Raw genomic sequence first — 14,245 nt, forward strand, 5'->3', positions numbered from 1 at the left:
TGAAATCGCGAGGCGCCCACCGCCCCGTCCTCCTGCCCCGCACCGGGCCTCGAAACGGGGAAGGAGGCGGCAAATGGGCGCCTTTCGGTGGGGCCGGTGGCCGGGCCTCGCCCCGACGCCTCGGCGGGTGCGGAACCGGTGGGGTGGCGTTGCAGGCAGCTGCCTGCCCTCCCCACCCCTCCTGCCCGTCCTCCTCGGGCGTAAATCCAAGCCGCCTTCCCGGCGGAGAGCCGGAGCGCGGGGCTCGGCGGCGGCGAGCAGGCCTCTGGCCGGCGGGGCGAGAGCGGAGAAGGGGAAACGCAGGGGAAACGGGGCGAAAAGGAGGGGAAAAGGAGGGGAAACGGGGCGAAAAGGAGGGGAAAAGGAGGACTAAAGAAGGAAGGGAGAAGGGAAAAGGAAGGGAGGAGGGGGGGGAAAGAAGGGAGAAGGGGGGGGAAGAAGGGAGGAGGGAAAAAGAGGGGAGAAGGGGGGAAAAGGAGGAAAAAAGGAGGGATAAAGAAGGAAAAAAAGAGGGATAAAGAAGGAAAAAAGGAGGGATAAAGAAGGAAAAGGAAGAAAAAAGAGGGAAAGAGGAGGAAAGAAGGAGGGATAAAGAAGGAAAAGGAGGAAAAAAGGAGGGAAAAGGAGGAAAAAAAGGAGGAAAAAGGAGGAAAAAAGGAGGAAAAAGAAGGAAAAGGAGACAAAAAGAAGAAAAAGGAAGAAAAAGGAGGACTAAAGAAGGAAACGAGAGGAAAAGGGAGGAAAAAAGAAGGAAAAAAGAAAGAAAAAGGAGGAAAAAGGAAGGAAGAAAGAAGGAAAAAGGAGGAAAAGGAGGGAGCGGGGGAGCGACGGCAGCAAACGGGCCGCACGGTAAGCGCGGGGCGGGGGGCGCGGGGGGCGCCGGGGGTGGGTGATCCCCCTGCCCCGGTGCTGCCGCGATGGGTGGGCGCGGGCCGAGGCGACGCCGGGGTCGTGGGAGCGCCGGCGGCGTTTTGGGGACAGCCGGGGTCGGGTGGGGGGCCCGGGGGTGACCCCCAGCCCCGCCGTGGGCCCGGCGGCCGATGCTCAGCCTTGCTCCCGGTGCCGGCTGGGGAAACTGAGGCAGGGCGGCACCCAGCCGGTTTTGCCGGCTCCCGGAGCCTCGCCGGACGCCGACCCGGCTTCTGGTGGGGCCGCTGTGGCGGGAGCGGCTGCCGCGGCTTGGGCATTGGGCACCGGGCATCGGGCACCGGGCACCGGGCACCGGGCATTGGGCACTGGGCATCGGGCACCGGGCATTGGGCACCGGGCACCGGGCATTGGGCATCGGGCATTGGGCATCGGGCATTGGGCACCGGGCATCGGGCACCGGGCATTGGGCACCGGGCATCGGGCATTGGGCACCGGGCATCGGGCACCGGGCATTGGGCATCGGGCACCGGGCATTGGGCACCGGGCATCGGGCATTGGGCACCGGGCATCGGGCACCGGGCATTGGGCATCGGGCACCGGGCATTGGGCATCGGGCATTGGGCACCGGGCACCGGGCACCGGGTTGGGGAGGCAGTGCCCGCTCCTCCACAGCCACACCGCCGGCCTCCGGTTGTGCTGCTTCTTTAAAGAATATTTTATTTTATTTTATTTTATTTTATTTTATTTTATTTTATTTTATTTTATTTTATTTTATTTCATTTTATTTCATTTCATTTCATTTCATATTATTTTACTTCTTAAAATTTTATTTATTTATAAAGATATTTAGTTATTAAGAATATTTATTTATTGATCTACTTACCTGTCTATCAAGGACATTTGTTAATTATTTCTTTAGTTAATCAACCTATTTATTTCTTTACTTACCTATACAGCTATTTACCTCTCCGTCGAGAACATTGATTTCCGTGCTATTGATTTATAAAGAGCATTTGTTTATTGATGGGTTTATTTATTAAGAGTATTGTTTTATCTCCCTATCTACCTACCTGTCTATCAAGAATATTCTTTTATTTACTAATACTGTTGATATATTTACTAATACTATTGTTTTATTTATCTGTATATCTACTTATCTCTTGAGAATATTTATTTTATCTATTGATCTCTGCACTATTTATTATTAATAAAACAATATTTTTAATATTTAATATATTATATAATAAAGATTATATATGTAATATATTATATAGTTTATATTATATATTTAATATATTATATCGTTTATATTATATACTTAATATTTATTATTAATAAATGCATAGACGGTTACCTTCGGGCACTGTCCCCTTTCTTTTCCCCCCAAGACCTCTCCACTCGGGCCCTAAAAAAGACGGGAACAGCTCGGAATATTTCAAAGCCAAAGTTTCCACATCTCTTGACTATTTCAAAGCCAAATTTCCCAAATCTTTTGACTATTTAAAAGCCAAATTTCCCAAATCTCTCCGCAGGAGCATCTTCGCCGGGCTGAGTTTGCAGGAAAAACCCCGGCGGAAGCGCAGGACTCCGACCTTTCCTCCGAGCCGCTTTGGCTCCATCGAACCCCTCAATTCCTCCCAGGTCGGTTTGGGATTTTCCCTCTTTCCTTGCAAACGGGAGGCAGATAAATAATTTTTTTAACGGCGATTTGGAGGCGCGAGCAGCCAACATTTTATTTTTCGTTATTTAAGTGAACGTAAAGGGATGGGGGAGAAAAAAAATCTAAGGTAAACGAGCTATACCTGGTAAACAAATTGGACTAATATATATTTTGTTTTCTTGAAATACCCAAGTTTTACCTTCTAAGCAAGAGTTTTGGGATGTGGCTGTTCCTGGAGGGACCCGGAGCGTTCCCAGGGGCCTGATCCGGACCCGCTCAAGGCAGGAGGCCGCGGTGAGGGTCCCGCTCCCATGGAGCAGCCGACGGAGCAGGAAGGGATGATCCCGGCCCCTTCCAGCGGCGAAGGGACCCGCCAGCTCCCGGAGGAGGCCGTCGGTGGGGAAGAAATGCCGGCTGGCGGCCGGGAGAGCCCGGCACTCGCCGGGCAAGCCGCCGTGCCGCGCGGCGGGGAGGTGGACGCGCCTTCCGGCCCCGGCGTGGGGCAGCTGGGCTGCGCCCCACATCTCCGCTCCGCTGAGCGCCCGGGGGAAGGTGCTCAGGAGAAGCAGCCCGTGGAGGGTGGAGGGTCCCTGCCGGCTGCCCCCAGCCCGGGTGCCAGGGCGGTGGGCTTACCGGCTGAGCCCCCCCAAGCCCAGACCCCCGGTCGGGAAGCAGAGGCGGATTTTTATTGCGTGAAGTGGATCACCTGGAAAGGCGAGCGGACGCCCATCATCATGCAGAGCGAGAACGGGCCCTGCCCGCTCCTGGCCATCATGAACATCCTCTTCTTGCAGTGGAAGGCAAGCGGGGTGCGGGGGGGATGGGATTTGGGGGGGCTGGCGAGGGGGGGATCGGGCTCGGCTCCCCCCCGGATCGCAAGGGGAAGGGGCCGGGGGACAGTCCCCAGCCTTTCGGTGCTTCCAGGTGAAGCTGCCGCCGCAGAAGGAGGTGGTCACGGCCGAGGAGCTGATGGCGCATTTGGGTGAGCTCCCCGGGGACCCCGTCACCCCCCGCCCCGCTGCCGGCACGGCGGCGTGCCGTGCTTAACCGGCTCGCCGGCGGCTGACGGCGCTGCCTTGCAGGGGATTGCATCTTGTCCACCCAACCCCGGGAGCCGTCGGAAGGGCTGCAGCTCAACTTCCAGCAGGTGAGGAGCGAGGCCGCGCGTCACCCAGCCCAAAAATTGATCCCCCCCCACCCCGTCTCAGACCGCCGGTGGCCTTGGGCTGCAAGACTTGGGGTGCCCACCCACTTCCCGAGCAAGCCCCCCCTTGTTTCTTCCCCCTCCCCAGAACATCAACGACACCATGACGGTCCTCCCCAAGCTCTCGACGGGGCTGGACGTCAACGTGCGGTTCACGGGTGTCTCGGACTTCGAGTACACGCCCGAGTGCATCGTCTTCGACCTCCTCAACGTCCCACTCTACCACGGCTGGCTGGTGGACCCCCAGGTGAGCTGGCCCCGCGGCTGTCCTGCCGCCTGGCCGGTGGCTTGCGTGGCTCCAGGGACGCAAGGGAATGATCCGAGGGCTGGTGAGACACTGGAACAGGTTGCCCAGAGAAGCTGTGGATGCCCCATCATTGGAAGTGTTCAAGGTCAGGTTGGACGGGGCTTTGAGCAACCTGATCTGGCAAAACATGACCCTGCGCGCGGCAGGAGGTTGGACTAGAAGATCTTGGAAGGTCCCTTCCAACCCAAACCCTTCCGTGATGCTACGGATGGGGCTTTGAGCAACCTGAACTAGTGGAAGATCATAGAATCATAGAATCATAGAATCGTTTAGGTTGGAAAAGACCTTTAAGATCATCCAGTCCAACCATTAACCTACACTACCAAATCTGCTCTAAGCCAATCAAGGGTAGACTGGACTAAACCACGTCCTGAAGTGCCACATCTACCCGTTTTTTGAACACAAAGATGTCCCTGCCCATGGCAAAGGGGGGGTCTGGATGATCTGGGAAGGTCCCTTCCAACCCAAACCCTTCCGTGATGCTATGGATGGGGCTTTGAGCAACCTGAACTAGTGGAAGATGTCCCTGCCCATGGCAAAGGGGGGGTCTGGATGATCTTTGAAGGTCCCTTCCAACCCAGAGCCTTCCACCATGGGTCCTTCCTACGATGGAAGCCACCAGCTCAGCTTCTTGGAGGTCCCCGTGATGGAGCGGTGGGGTCCAGCTGGTTGGGGAAGGTTCAGACCATCCTTCCCCTGCCCTGGGCTGCAGCGGGGCAGGTCCCTGCTGCCCGGGTGCTCACCCACCCCGTCCCTTCCCCTCCCTGCAGAGCCCGGAGGTGGTGCAAGCCGTGGGCAAGCTGAGCTACAACCAGCTGGTGGAGAAGATCATCACCTGCAAACAAGCCAGCGACTCCAGCCTGGTGAGCGAAGGTAACGGCCCCCCCGCCGCCCAGCCGCCCGCTCCCCAGGCTCCCCGGGGCGAGGCTCGATGCCCTGGCCCCGCTCCCACCCCGCTCTCGCCCCAGGGCTGGTGGCGGAGCAGTTCCTGGAGTCCACGGCCTCCCAGCTGACCTACCACGGGCTGTGCGAGCTCACGGCCGCTGTCAGGGAAGGCGAACTCAGCGTCTTCTTCCGCAACAACCACTTCAGCACCATGATAAAGCACAAGGTGCGGTTCCAGCCCCTGCCCCGGCTTCCTTCAAGCCAGCGAGCCCCCCGCCAACGCTGGCCGGGGCCGACTGTCCCCTCTCCACGCTCTCCAGGGCCACCTCTACCTGCTGGTGACGGACCAGGGCTTCCTGCAGGAGGAGAGGGTGGTCTGGGAGAGCCTCCACAACGTGGATGGAGACAGCTGCTTCTGTGACACCGATTTTCATCTCAGCCACGCTCCGGGCAAGGAGGGGGCTGCCGCAGCCCCCCCAGATCACCGGCTCCAGCAGAGACAAGTGGACCAGGTAGGGGACAAGCGGTGGCGGCAGGGGACGCCTGAGCCCCGTCCCAGCGCCGGGGGACGCTGCAGGGTTTGGGTCGGCTGTGCTGAGCACCCCCTCTCTTTCTCTACCCCCTCCCCAGGATTACATGATCGCCCTGTCCCTGCAGCAGCAGCAGGGGCAGGACCTCTCCGCGCTCAGTGACCTGGAGCTCGCTCGCCAGCTGCAGCAGGAAGAGTATCATCATCATCATCAGCAGCAGCAGCAGCAGCAGCAGCAGCGGCAGCAGCAGCGGCAGCAGCAGGTCCCAGTGCAGGTAACCGGGTACACCCTCCCGGGACTGCAGCGCGGGGTGCGGGTGCTTCACTCCCTCGCCCCCCTGCTCTGCCCCCACCGGCTGGGTCTGGGGGGTGGGCTCTGCCCCCCCACGATGCTGGGGGGGTCTCTGCGCGGCCCCCCCGCACCCCAGCGCCCTTCCTGTGCCCACAGGGCCGCGCGCAGCCAGGCGGTCGGCCGGCCGGAGAGCGGAGGCAGCGGCAGAAGCCGGACTTGGACTGCACCCTCCTATAGCACCCCAGGCCCAGCCCCTCGGGGGGGGCACCCGTGGGGGTCCTGCTGCACCCCCGGCCGTGGCCCCACCGGCTCCCAGCTGTGCCGGGTCCCTGCGCCCGGAGCCCCCCGACTCCCCGCTCGCATCTGTCCTCCGGGGAGACCCCGCGGGGGTCCTTGGGGACAGGAGTGGGGACACACACACGGGGGGGGGGGGTGTCCTTCCTTACCCACTGCCGGGACCACCCAAATCTTTCCAGTGGCCTTAACACGGGTGGCTCCCACCCGGGGCGGGGGGGGTCCCACCCAGGGGGGTCCCAACCCTCGGTCCTTGCTCCGAGACGTGGGGGGACACGCGTCTTGGGGGGGGACACAGACACGCACCCCCGGGAGGGACACGCGCTCCTGTGTCCGAAACGTGGCCTTAGCCCTTGGCAAATAAAGGACTTGTCCCCGTGCACGCGTGTCCGGCCGTCTGACACCAGTGGGACCCTCCGCCCCCCACGGACACGGGGGTTGGGGGGGATCGGGGTGTCGGGACCCTCCACCCCCCACGGACACGCGGAGTTTGGGGGGATCGGGGTGTCGGGACCCTCCGCCCCCCACGGACACGGGGGTTGGGGGGGATCGGGGTGTCGGGACCCTCCACCCCCCACGGACACGCGGAGTTTGGGGGGATCGGGGTGTCGGGACCCTCCGCCCCCCACGGACACGCGGAGTTTGGGGGGATCGGGGTGTCGGGACACTCCGCCCCCCACGGACACGGGGGTTGGGGGGGGATCGGGGTGTCGGGACCCTCCCCCCCCACGGACACGGGGGTTGGGGGGGGCCCCCCCGTGGGGTGCAGTGGCGCGGCGCGGCCGGCAGGGGGCGCCCCGCACCGGGACCACCGCCAGCGCCGGGGGGGGTATGGGGGTGAGCGGGATCTATGGGGGGGTGTATGGAGCGCATCGGAGCGTCTATGGGGGCACATAGGGCCCGGGGGGTGCATGGGGGGTGCCCGGGGGGGTGCCCGGGGGGTGCCCGGGGGGGTTGGGGTGCAGGGAGGCGCCTATGGGGGGGTATAGGGGAGAGCGGGGCGCCTATAGGGCCGGGCGTGGGGGGCGCGTGTAGGGGGCACGGGGGGTGCGTCAGGGCTGAGCGCGTGGCTACGTACAGGGGGCAAACGGGGCCGTATAGGGGTGAGCCCAGGGCGCGGGCGGCGGGCGCACGCGGCGCCTATAGGTACCGGACGTATAGAGCGGGCGCGGGGTGCGCTCGCCCCCCCCCCCCCGGCCCCTGCGCCGCTCGCCGTCCCGGCGCTCGATTGCTCAGGCCTGGGCGCCCCGCCCCCTCGGCGGGCCCCGCTCCCCTCCGGGCCCTCGGCGTTGGCGGTGACGTCACTCGCGCCCGCTGCCTGGCGCGGGGCGGGCGGCGGCGGCGGCGCGCGCGGGGCGGGGGGGGGGCGGGGGGCGAGCGGCGGCGCGAGGCGGCGGCGGCGGCAGCGCGTGAGTGGGGCCGGGAGGGGGGGGGAGGGCGAGGAGGGGGCGAAGGGGTCGGGGCCTCCGGTCGCCACCGGGCAGCGCCGGGCCCGCTACGGGAGGGTCGGGGCGGCGGCTCGGGCCGGGCCGCGGCGGGCGGGTGCCCGCTCCCCTCAGCGCCCTCAGCCCCGGGCCTGCGGCGGGCCGGGAGCGGGGGGTGTCGGCCCCGGGGCCCAGCGCCCCCCCCCCATCCCCTCCCCGGGCTCCTCCGGGCGGGGCCGGGGCCGGAGGGAGGCGGTGCCCCCCCCCCCCCCCAGGCCCGCTGCGAGGCTCCGGGCCCGGCCTCCGGCCCCGCCGGGCTGGGGTGTGGCCCCCCCGGGCCGGCTCCTTCCTCCGCCGCCTCCCCCCAGCCCGGTGCTCCCCAAGCGGGGCCGGGGGCAGCGCCCGGTGCAGGGCCCCGACCGGGATTCAATGCCCAGCGATGCTCCCTCTCCCGATTTTTCCTCCAGAACCTAAAAATTTCAGGATTTTTTTTCACTTTCCAGCAGGATCGCGCCTCAAATCGCCTCGGAGGGGCCCAGCCGACGGTACCGGCCCCCCACCCCGCGCTCGGCGGCCCCCGTTCCGCCTCCCCTCCACCCCCGGGACATCAGCTGGGCCCCGGCGGCCCCGGTTCCCCCGGGGGAGAAGCCGCCGCCGGCCCTGACCCGGGCCTCACCCCAAGTCCTCCCACGCACCGGCTGCCTGCCCTGCCCGTTACCTGCCCGCGTCCCGTTTGCGGCACCGCCGGCACGGTTAAGCGGGAATCGGGGCACGCTCCCACTTCGGCTTGTGAAACCGGCCCCGGTGGTTCCTCTTTCCCCCCGCCCGGAGTAAAGCCGGCTCGTCCCTCGCCTAAATCCCTGCTCCGCACTGAGGATTTGCCTCCCGGGGCGGGGGAAAAACCGGCTCGTGCCCGATGCCCAGCCGCGCTAGCGTGGAGGGGAAGGAAAAAAGCCGGGATGCTCTGACCCCGCGGCAGGGGTGGCTTCCCCATGCCGTGATGGTGACAGCACCGGCCTTCCTCCCCGTTCCCGGCGGGAGCCGCATGGCGCCTTTTTAAGGCACAAAAGTGCTCATTGTGCCGCTGGCAAATCCCTAATCCCGCGCTCTGCGGCCGCCTGGGTCCGGCTGCCCGGCTGAGGGGTGGCGGTGGGCTCCGTGCCTCGGTTTCCCCCTCGCTCCCGGCGCTGGGCTGCGTGCCCGGGATCGTGCCGGGGGTATGGACATGGCGCTCCGGGGAGAAACGGTGCGGGGTGGGGGGGGGCTTCCCCGCTCCTCTCCATCCCGGGATTGTGCCCGTCCCCATGCGATGCCATCGGCAGAACCGGACCGGGAACCCCGTTCCTCCCCCTGGCCGGTGCCAAGGATCGGAAGCGAGAGCCGGCCTCGGTTAATCATCACCCGCCGAGCTCTCCGCTGCAGGGAGCAAAGTCCCTCTCCGCCGGAGCCGAGCGCCCGGCCGCTCCATGTGGCACGGCAGAGATTTCACCGGCCCGCGGACCCTCCCTGACGTGTGGCTTGGCCGGGGCCTCGCCGGGCAACGGGTCCAGCCGGGGCATCGCAGCCGGCGGCACCGGCCGGAGGGAGACAGGAGCGGCCGCGAGCAGGGCCCGGGGTCCGACCAGCCCCCGTCACCGCTCCCTTTCTTTTTTTTCCTTCCCCCGCCAGCATGTTTCAGACCTTGTACAGCTATTTTTGGTGGGAACGGCTCTGGCTCCCGGAGAACGTCACCTGGGCCGACCTGGAGGACCGGGATGGGCGAGTCTACGCCAAAGCCTCCGATCTCTACATCACCCTCCCCTTGGCCTTCCTCTTCCTCGTCGTCCGGCACCTCTTTGAGACGTGAGTCCCTTCCCTGGGGTGGAACACCCTGACCCAGCCCTCCCTGCGCCCCGGGGGCTGCGTGCGATGCTGTGATGAACCCCTGACCGTGTCACCCTGACCTCAGCCCAGCTCGGGGTGGCTGTGGCACCCCAAGGGTCCCGCTACCGGGGTGCAGTTTGCCCCCCGCCTCCCGCCCCAGCCCACATTTAGGGCCGGGGACCTGCCCCCGGCGGCCCCGCACAAACTCGGCTTTGTGCATCCTCCGCCGCCCTTATCGCGGCACGGTCGGCCGCAGGCCCTGGCGTTTTAAGGAGCGATTTGTTGGGCAAACAATGGCGAGCCGAGGCCGGGAACAGACGGGGCTTTGTTGGGACGGCGGGAGAAGGGGGAGGCACCCTTTGCCGGGCTGGATGTGGCCCTGCCGCTTCGTGGGGGGGCCGCTCCCCAACCCTGGGATGAGAGACGGACCGGGGGGATTCCCCCGTGGTAAAACCCACCTTGGAGAAGCAGTAGCGGGACGGGGAAACTGAGGCACCGAGCGGCTGTGGGTCCCTGGGTGGCTTTGATGGAGCCACATCAGCCAGGTGACGCAGAAACGGGGACATTTTGGGGCCTCTTACTCCTTCCCCAGGTACGTGGCCACGCCGCTGGCCGGGCTACTGAACGTCAAGGAGAAGATCAGGTTAAAAGCCGCCCCTAATGCCGTGCTGGAGAAGTTTTATGCTGCCACCACCAAACACCCCAAGCAGGTGAGCGGAGGCCGGGGGGGGGGGGGGGGTCCCCAAAAGGGCCTCGCCGTGGCTGGGGGAGGCTGAGCGGCAGAACCGGGGCCCCGCGGCGACGTCCCTGCTGTCCCCCAGGCCGACGTGGAGATGCTCTCGAAGAAGAGCGGCTGCACGGTGCGGCAGGTGGAACGCTGGTTTCGTCGCCGCCGGAACCAAGACCGACCCAGCTTGCTCAAGAAGTTCAGGGAGGCCAGGTAAGACCCCCGCGCCCGGTGTCACCGTCACCCTGTGGGCCACGTCCCTGCCGTGGCTGGTGCTCCTCTCGGCCAGGAGCTGCCCCGGGAGGGCGGAATATGGGGTCGGTGGGTCCATCCTTCTCCCTCCCTCGCCCCGGTGCCCATCTGAGGACCGTCTGCTTCCTTTTTCCAGTTGGCGATTCACGTTTTACCTTATTGCTTTCATTGCTGGCATGGCTGTCATAGTGGATGTAAGTATCGGCCCCCACCCTGCGCACGCCCGGTCCCGTCGGTCCCCTGAGCCCCCTCTAACACCTCTCTGCCTCTGTCTCCTCCCTGCATCCCGCAGAAACCCTGGTTCTACGACCTCCGGGAGGTGTGGAAGGGATACCCCATCCAGGTGAGCGCCCAAGCCCATCCCATCGCCATCCCCCAGCCCTTCCTCGCCCCACCCCATCAGAGATGGGAACCGGAGCCCCGCGGGGCGTGGGAGGGTCTCTCCAGGATCTCTCCGGTGCCCGCGCGGGTTTGGCCGCTGCGCGGAGAAGGGGTTTGCACGCCGTGGGGCGCGGAAGGGTCCCCGTGATGACCCGTGGGTTTGGCTGGTGCCTGCGGAAAGGGATCAAACCCCCCTGGGGCACGCGGAGGATCCCCCCCAGCCCGTCTCTTGGCTTTCAGAGCATGCTGCCCTCCCAGTACTGGTACTACATAATCGAGCTCTCCTTCTACTGGTCCCTGCTCTTCAGCATCGCCTCCGACGTCAAGCGCAAGGTGGGCCGCGACAGCGGGGCGCTCTGCCGACGGGGCTGCCGGATGCGGGGACGGGGTTTTCTTTGCCCTCGTGGCGGAACCAGTGGGCTGGGAGGATCTGGGGCCGCGGAGGGGAGCGTGGAGACGAGAGGGGCGGCGGGGGGCTGGAGCCCGGCTGCCGTAACCCCCGGCTCCCCCTTCCCTGGGCACAGGACTTCAAAGAGCAAATCATCCACCACGTCGCCACCATCATCCTCATCAGCTTCTCCTGGTTCGCCAACTACATCCGTGCGGGGACGCTCATCATGGCCCTGCATGACTCGTCAGACTATCTGCTGGAGGTACGTCCCCCTCCGCCCCGCCGCCGTGGCCCGCGGCCCCTCCCCGCCTGACCCCCTCCTCTGCCCCCGCAGTCCGCCAAGATGTTTAACTACGCCGGCTGGAGAAACACCTGCAACAACATCTTCATCGTCTTCGCCGCCGTCTTCATCATCACCCGCCTGGTCATCCTGCCCTTTTGGTGAGCGCCCGTCGCTGGTGAACAAGTGGGGAAACTGAGACACGGGGCAGGGAGGGGCCGCGGGGGGTGGGCTGCCCGTCCCTGCCTGTAACGGAGCTGCTTCTCCCGGCAGGATCATGCACTGCACGGTGGTTTATCCGCTGGATCTCTACCCCGCCTTCTTCGGTTACTACTTCTTCAACTTCATGATGATGGTGCTGCAGTCGCTGCACATCTTCTGGGCCTACCTCATCATCCGCATGGCCCAGAAGTTCATAACTGGAAAGGCAAGAGGGGGCCTGGGGACGGCTCGGGGCTCCCGGTCCCGCAGGGAGCCGCTGCTGCGGGGCCAAGGGGCTGTGTCCGGCCCCGGGTGATGCGGTTTGGGGGTGGATGGAGGGCGCGGGTCTGCGCCGGGAGCGCGGTGGAGGTGGGGGGGCTCGCGGCGGAACCCCCGACACCGCGAAGCCAGACTGCGCTCAACTTCCCGAGTCCTCGGCGGGGAGGGATTGGGGTGGAGAGGAAACCGCGGTGGTTGCGATGGGGGAAACCGAGGCACGGCAGGAAAACAGGGTGCCGCTGACTGAGCCCCCCGCTTTTCCTCTCCCCCCCACAGGTGGTGGAGGACGAGAGGAGCGACCGTGACGAGACGGACAACTCGGAGGAGGAGGAGGAGGCGGCGAAGAACGGGCCCCTCTCCAACGGCCACCCCGTCCTCAACAACAACCACCGCAAAACCGACTGAGCGCCCTCGCCCCGTCTCTGTGCCGGCGGGGGCGGCTGGGGGGCCCGGCTGGAGGCCAAACCTGTGAGATGTCAAATCCCACCGATGCCACCCTCGCGTAGCGCCAAGGTCCCCGTCCCCTCCATCCTCTCCCCTTCCCGCTCCAGCGGAGCAAAGCGGGACCCCGGAGAGCCCGTCTCGGCCCCCGGCCGCCTCCGTTGCCTCCTCCGGAGCGGGGCTGCGGCGCTGGGGGCGGCAGCGGTCGCTGCTTCTCCACCTCACGCTCACCGTTGGTGCCCTTTTCTGCCTTTCACCTGCTGCCTTAATCCACCGCGGTGCCCCGGGACAGGCAGAGCGAGGACGGGTCCCGCCAGTGTCCCCTCCAGGCCGGCTTCCCCTTCCCGCAGCGCCCTCGGGTCGGCCGCGGCCGGAGAGCTCCGCTCCAGCCCCTCGCCGCGCTCCAGCGCTGCGTTATTCCCCCTTTTCCCAACCGTCCCCTCGCCGGAGGGAAGCGTGTCCTCCAGCTGTGCCTCTTCAACTACCGGGGCAAAAAAAAAAAAAAAAAAAAAAAAAAGCAGCCCCTTCCCTGCCCCGGCTTCGCTGGTGGCACCCAGGGCGGTGGAAAAAATGGAAAAAAGCTGGCGCAGGCCTTGCTGCGCTGCCCTGGGAGGGAGGAGCGGAGGAAGGCCGGGGTGGTTCAGCGGCTGAACGATGAGATGACACTATGGAAGTACGCGGGGGGAAGGAAGCTGCGGGCTTTAGTCACAACTCGCGTCTCGCGGAGGAGTTTAATCTCTCTTCTGTTTAATTTCTCTTCTGTAAATGGGTTTCGAGCCTCTCCCTCTCCGTGGCCTCTCCCAGTCCCTTCCCCAGCTGTAACAGGACAAATTTGCAACTGAGTGGGATTTTTTTTTTTTTCGGTTTCTATTTATTTGGAAGAGGGAAGGAGCCGGGCTTGGCTCCGTCTCCTGCATCCACCCGAGATGCGGCGAGACCTCCCAGCGCGGAGGGGTGGGGGAAGAGGACCATTAGCCAACGTCAGACCAAAATGTGTTTCGTTTTTCTTTTTTTTTGGTTTTTTGTTTTTGTTTTTTAAGAAAAACAAAAAAATGGAAGGTTAAATATATTAAAAGTTTAAAAAAAAAAAAAAAAAAAACCTAATAAACTTCGCTATGTAAGATAAAGGGCTTGGGCATCTTCTGTGGCTGGTGCAGCGGCCCTGGCCCATGGCGGGGGGCTGCTTTGGCATGGCCCCCGTTGGCTGAGGCAGTGCCGCAAGTGGGTGGCTTTGAGGAGTTTTGTTGGGGATTTTACGTGTGTCGTCCCCCCCCCCCCCCCCCCCCCCGCTCCCCGCAAGCTTTCCACGGCTTCAAAATCAGCCTGAGGAGTCCTGGCCCTGCTGCCAGCCGACAAAGCTGCCATTCAGGTGGCCGCTCAGGATGGAAACCAGAGTGCGCAGAGGGCCTAGGAAATGCGGATTTGGTGTGGTGTTTTTTTTTTAAAAAAAAAAAAAAAAGTTATTTAACATTGGGGGGGTGTGGGTGGAAAAATGCTCCCTTGTGCGTGTGCAGTGGCACGAGATGGGTGCTGGTGTTGGTTTGGGTGCCCCAAGAATGGGGGTGGCAGCTGGAACCTGGTGTGCTTGGCTTGGTTTGGTTTGGTGTGTGGTGTAGTTTTTTTTTTTGCTGCTCCAGCTCACCCCCCCCCTCCAGCCCAGGGTTCAGCCAGTGCGCGACATGAGATTTCATTCCAATTTGTGTTTAAAAAAAAAAAAAAAAATCTGCCTCTTTTAGCCTGTGTTTACAGCAGTTTATTGAACCCTTTGGATGTGCAGGTACAAGCCCTGCCCAAAAAAAAAAAAGCAGCAGCCCAAAACCAACACTTGAACTTGTGCATTGCTGCAGGGGGAAGAAAAAAAAAAAACCAAAAACCTGAAGAGGGAGTTTAGTTATGGAGCCGCCGTTGGGTTTGCGTCCAGCAGCCGGCCCCGGCCGGCCCGTGGCTGCGCTGCCCGCCTGCACC

The 14,245-nt window shown here is 63.7% G+C and overlaps 2 protein-coding genes across 5 annotated transcripts; both read left to right on the plus strand.

The window, feature by feature from the left end:
* Positions 1-518: 518 nt before the first annotated feature.
* Positions 519-5,984, plus strand: MINDY1 (MINDY lysine 48 deubiquitinase 1). 4 transcript variants are annotated; one of them, XM_075724342.1, is made up of 11 exons: positions 519-849; positions 2,403-2,511; positions 2,724-3,330; positions 3,455-3,512; positions 3,613-3,677; positions 3,823-3,981; positions 4,812-4,914; positions 5,010-5,152; positions 5,247-5,438; positions 5,557-5,730; positions 5,904-5,984. In XM_075724342.1, exons 3-11 carry the CDS (start codon positions 2,842-2,844, stop codon positions 5,982-5,984), a joined length of 1,464 nt encoding a protein of 487 aa, XP_075580457.1. In that variant the 5' UTR covers positions 519-849; positions 2,403-2,511; positions 2,724-2,841. The 4 variants fall into 4 exon arrangements, with proteins under 4 accessions (XP_075580457.1, XP_075580458.1, XP_075580459.1 ...); XM_075724343.1 differs by lacking the exons at positions 519-849; positions 2,403-2,511 and having other exon boundaries at positions 3,194-3,330; positions 5,557-5,701; positions 5,878-5,984; XM_075724344.1 differs by lacking the exons at positions 519-849; positions 2,403-2,511 and having other exon boundaries at positions 3,194-3,330; positions 5,557-5,679; positions 5,859-5,984.
* A 3,102-nt stretch (positions 5,985-9,086) lies between these two features.
* Positions 9,087-12,398, plus strand: CERS2 (ceramide synthase 2). Its single transcript, XM_075724302.1, has 10 exons — positions 9,087-9,307; positions 9,921-10,038; positions 10,150-10,268; positions 10,444-10,501; positions 10,600-10,650; positions 10,929-11,021; positions 11,213-11,341; positions 11,414-11,520; positions 11,633-11,786; positions 12,116-12,398. Exons 1-10 carry the CDS (start codon positions 9,135-9,137, stop codon positions 12,242-12,244), a joined length of 1,131 nt encoding a protein of 376 aa, XP_075580417.1. The 5' UTR covers positions 9,087-9,134; the 3' UTR covers positions 12,245-12,398.
* Positions 12,399-14,245: the final 1,847 nt, after the last annotated feature.

The sequence above is a fragment of the Pelecanus crispus genome, chromosome 22 (genome assembly GCF_030463565.1).
Source record: "Pelecanus crispus isolate bPelCri1 chromosome 22, bPelCri1.pri, whole genome shotgun sequence".
NCBI classification, from domain to species: domain Eukaryota; kingdom Metazoa; phylum Chordata; class Aves; order Pelecaniformes; family Pelecanidae; genus Pelecanus; species Pelecanus crispus.

What these genes read in the sequence shown, in the direction of transcription:
- CERS2 (XM_075724302.1), top strand. Translation starts at nt 9,135, where the DNA reads ATGTTTCAGACCTTGTACAGCTATTTTTGGTGGGAACGGCTCTGGCTC. An exon ending in CTGGTCATCCTGCCCTTTTG is followed by an intron (nt 11,521 to 11,632) that starts GTGAGCGCCCGT and finishes TTCTCCCGGCAG; the next exon opens with GATCATGCACTGCACGGTGG. An exon ending in AGAAGTTCATAACTGGAAAG is followed by an intron (nt 11,787 to 12,115) that starts GCAAGAGGGGGC and finishes TCCCCCCCACAG; the next exon opens with GTGGTGGAGGACGAGAGGAG.
- MINDY1 (XM_075724342.1), top strand. Translation starts at nt 2,842, where the DNA reads ATGGAGCAGCCGACGGAGCAGGAAGGGATGATCCCGGCCCCTTCCAGC. An exon ending in TGCAGCTCAACTTCCAGCAG is followed by an intron (nt 3,678 to 3,822) that starts GTGAGGAGCGAG and finishes CCCCCTCCCCAG; the next exon opens with AACATCAACGACACCATGAC. An exon ending in CTCCAGCCTGGTGAGCGAAG is followed by an intron (nt 4,915 to 5,009) that starts GTAACGGCCCCC and finishes CTCTCGCCCCAG; the next exon opens with GGCTGGTGGCGGAGCAGTTC.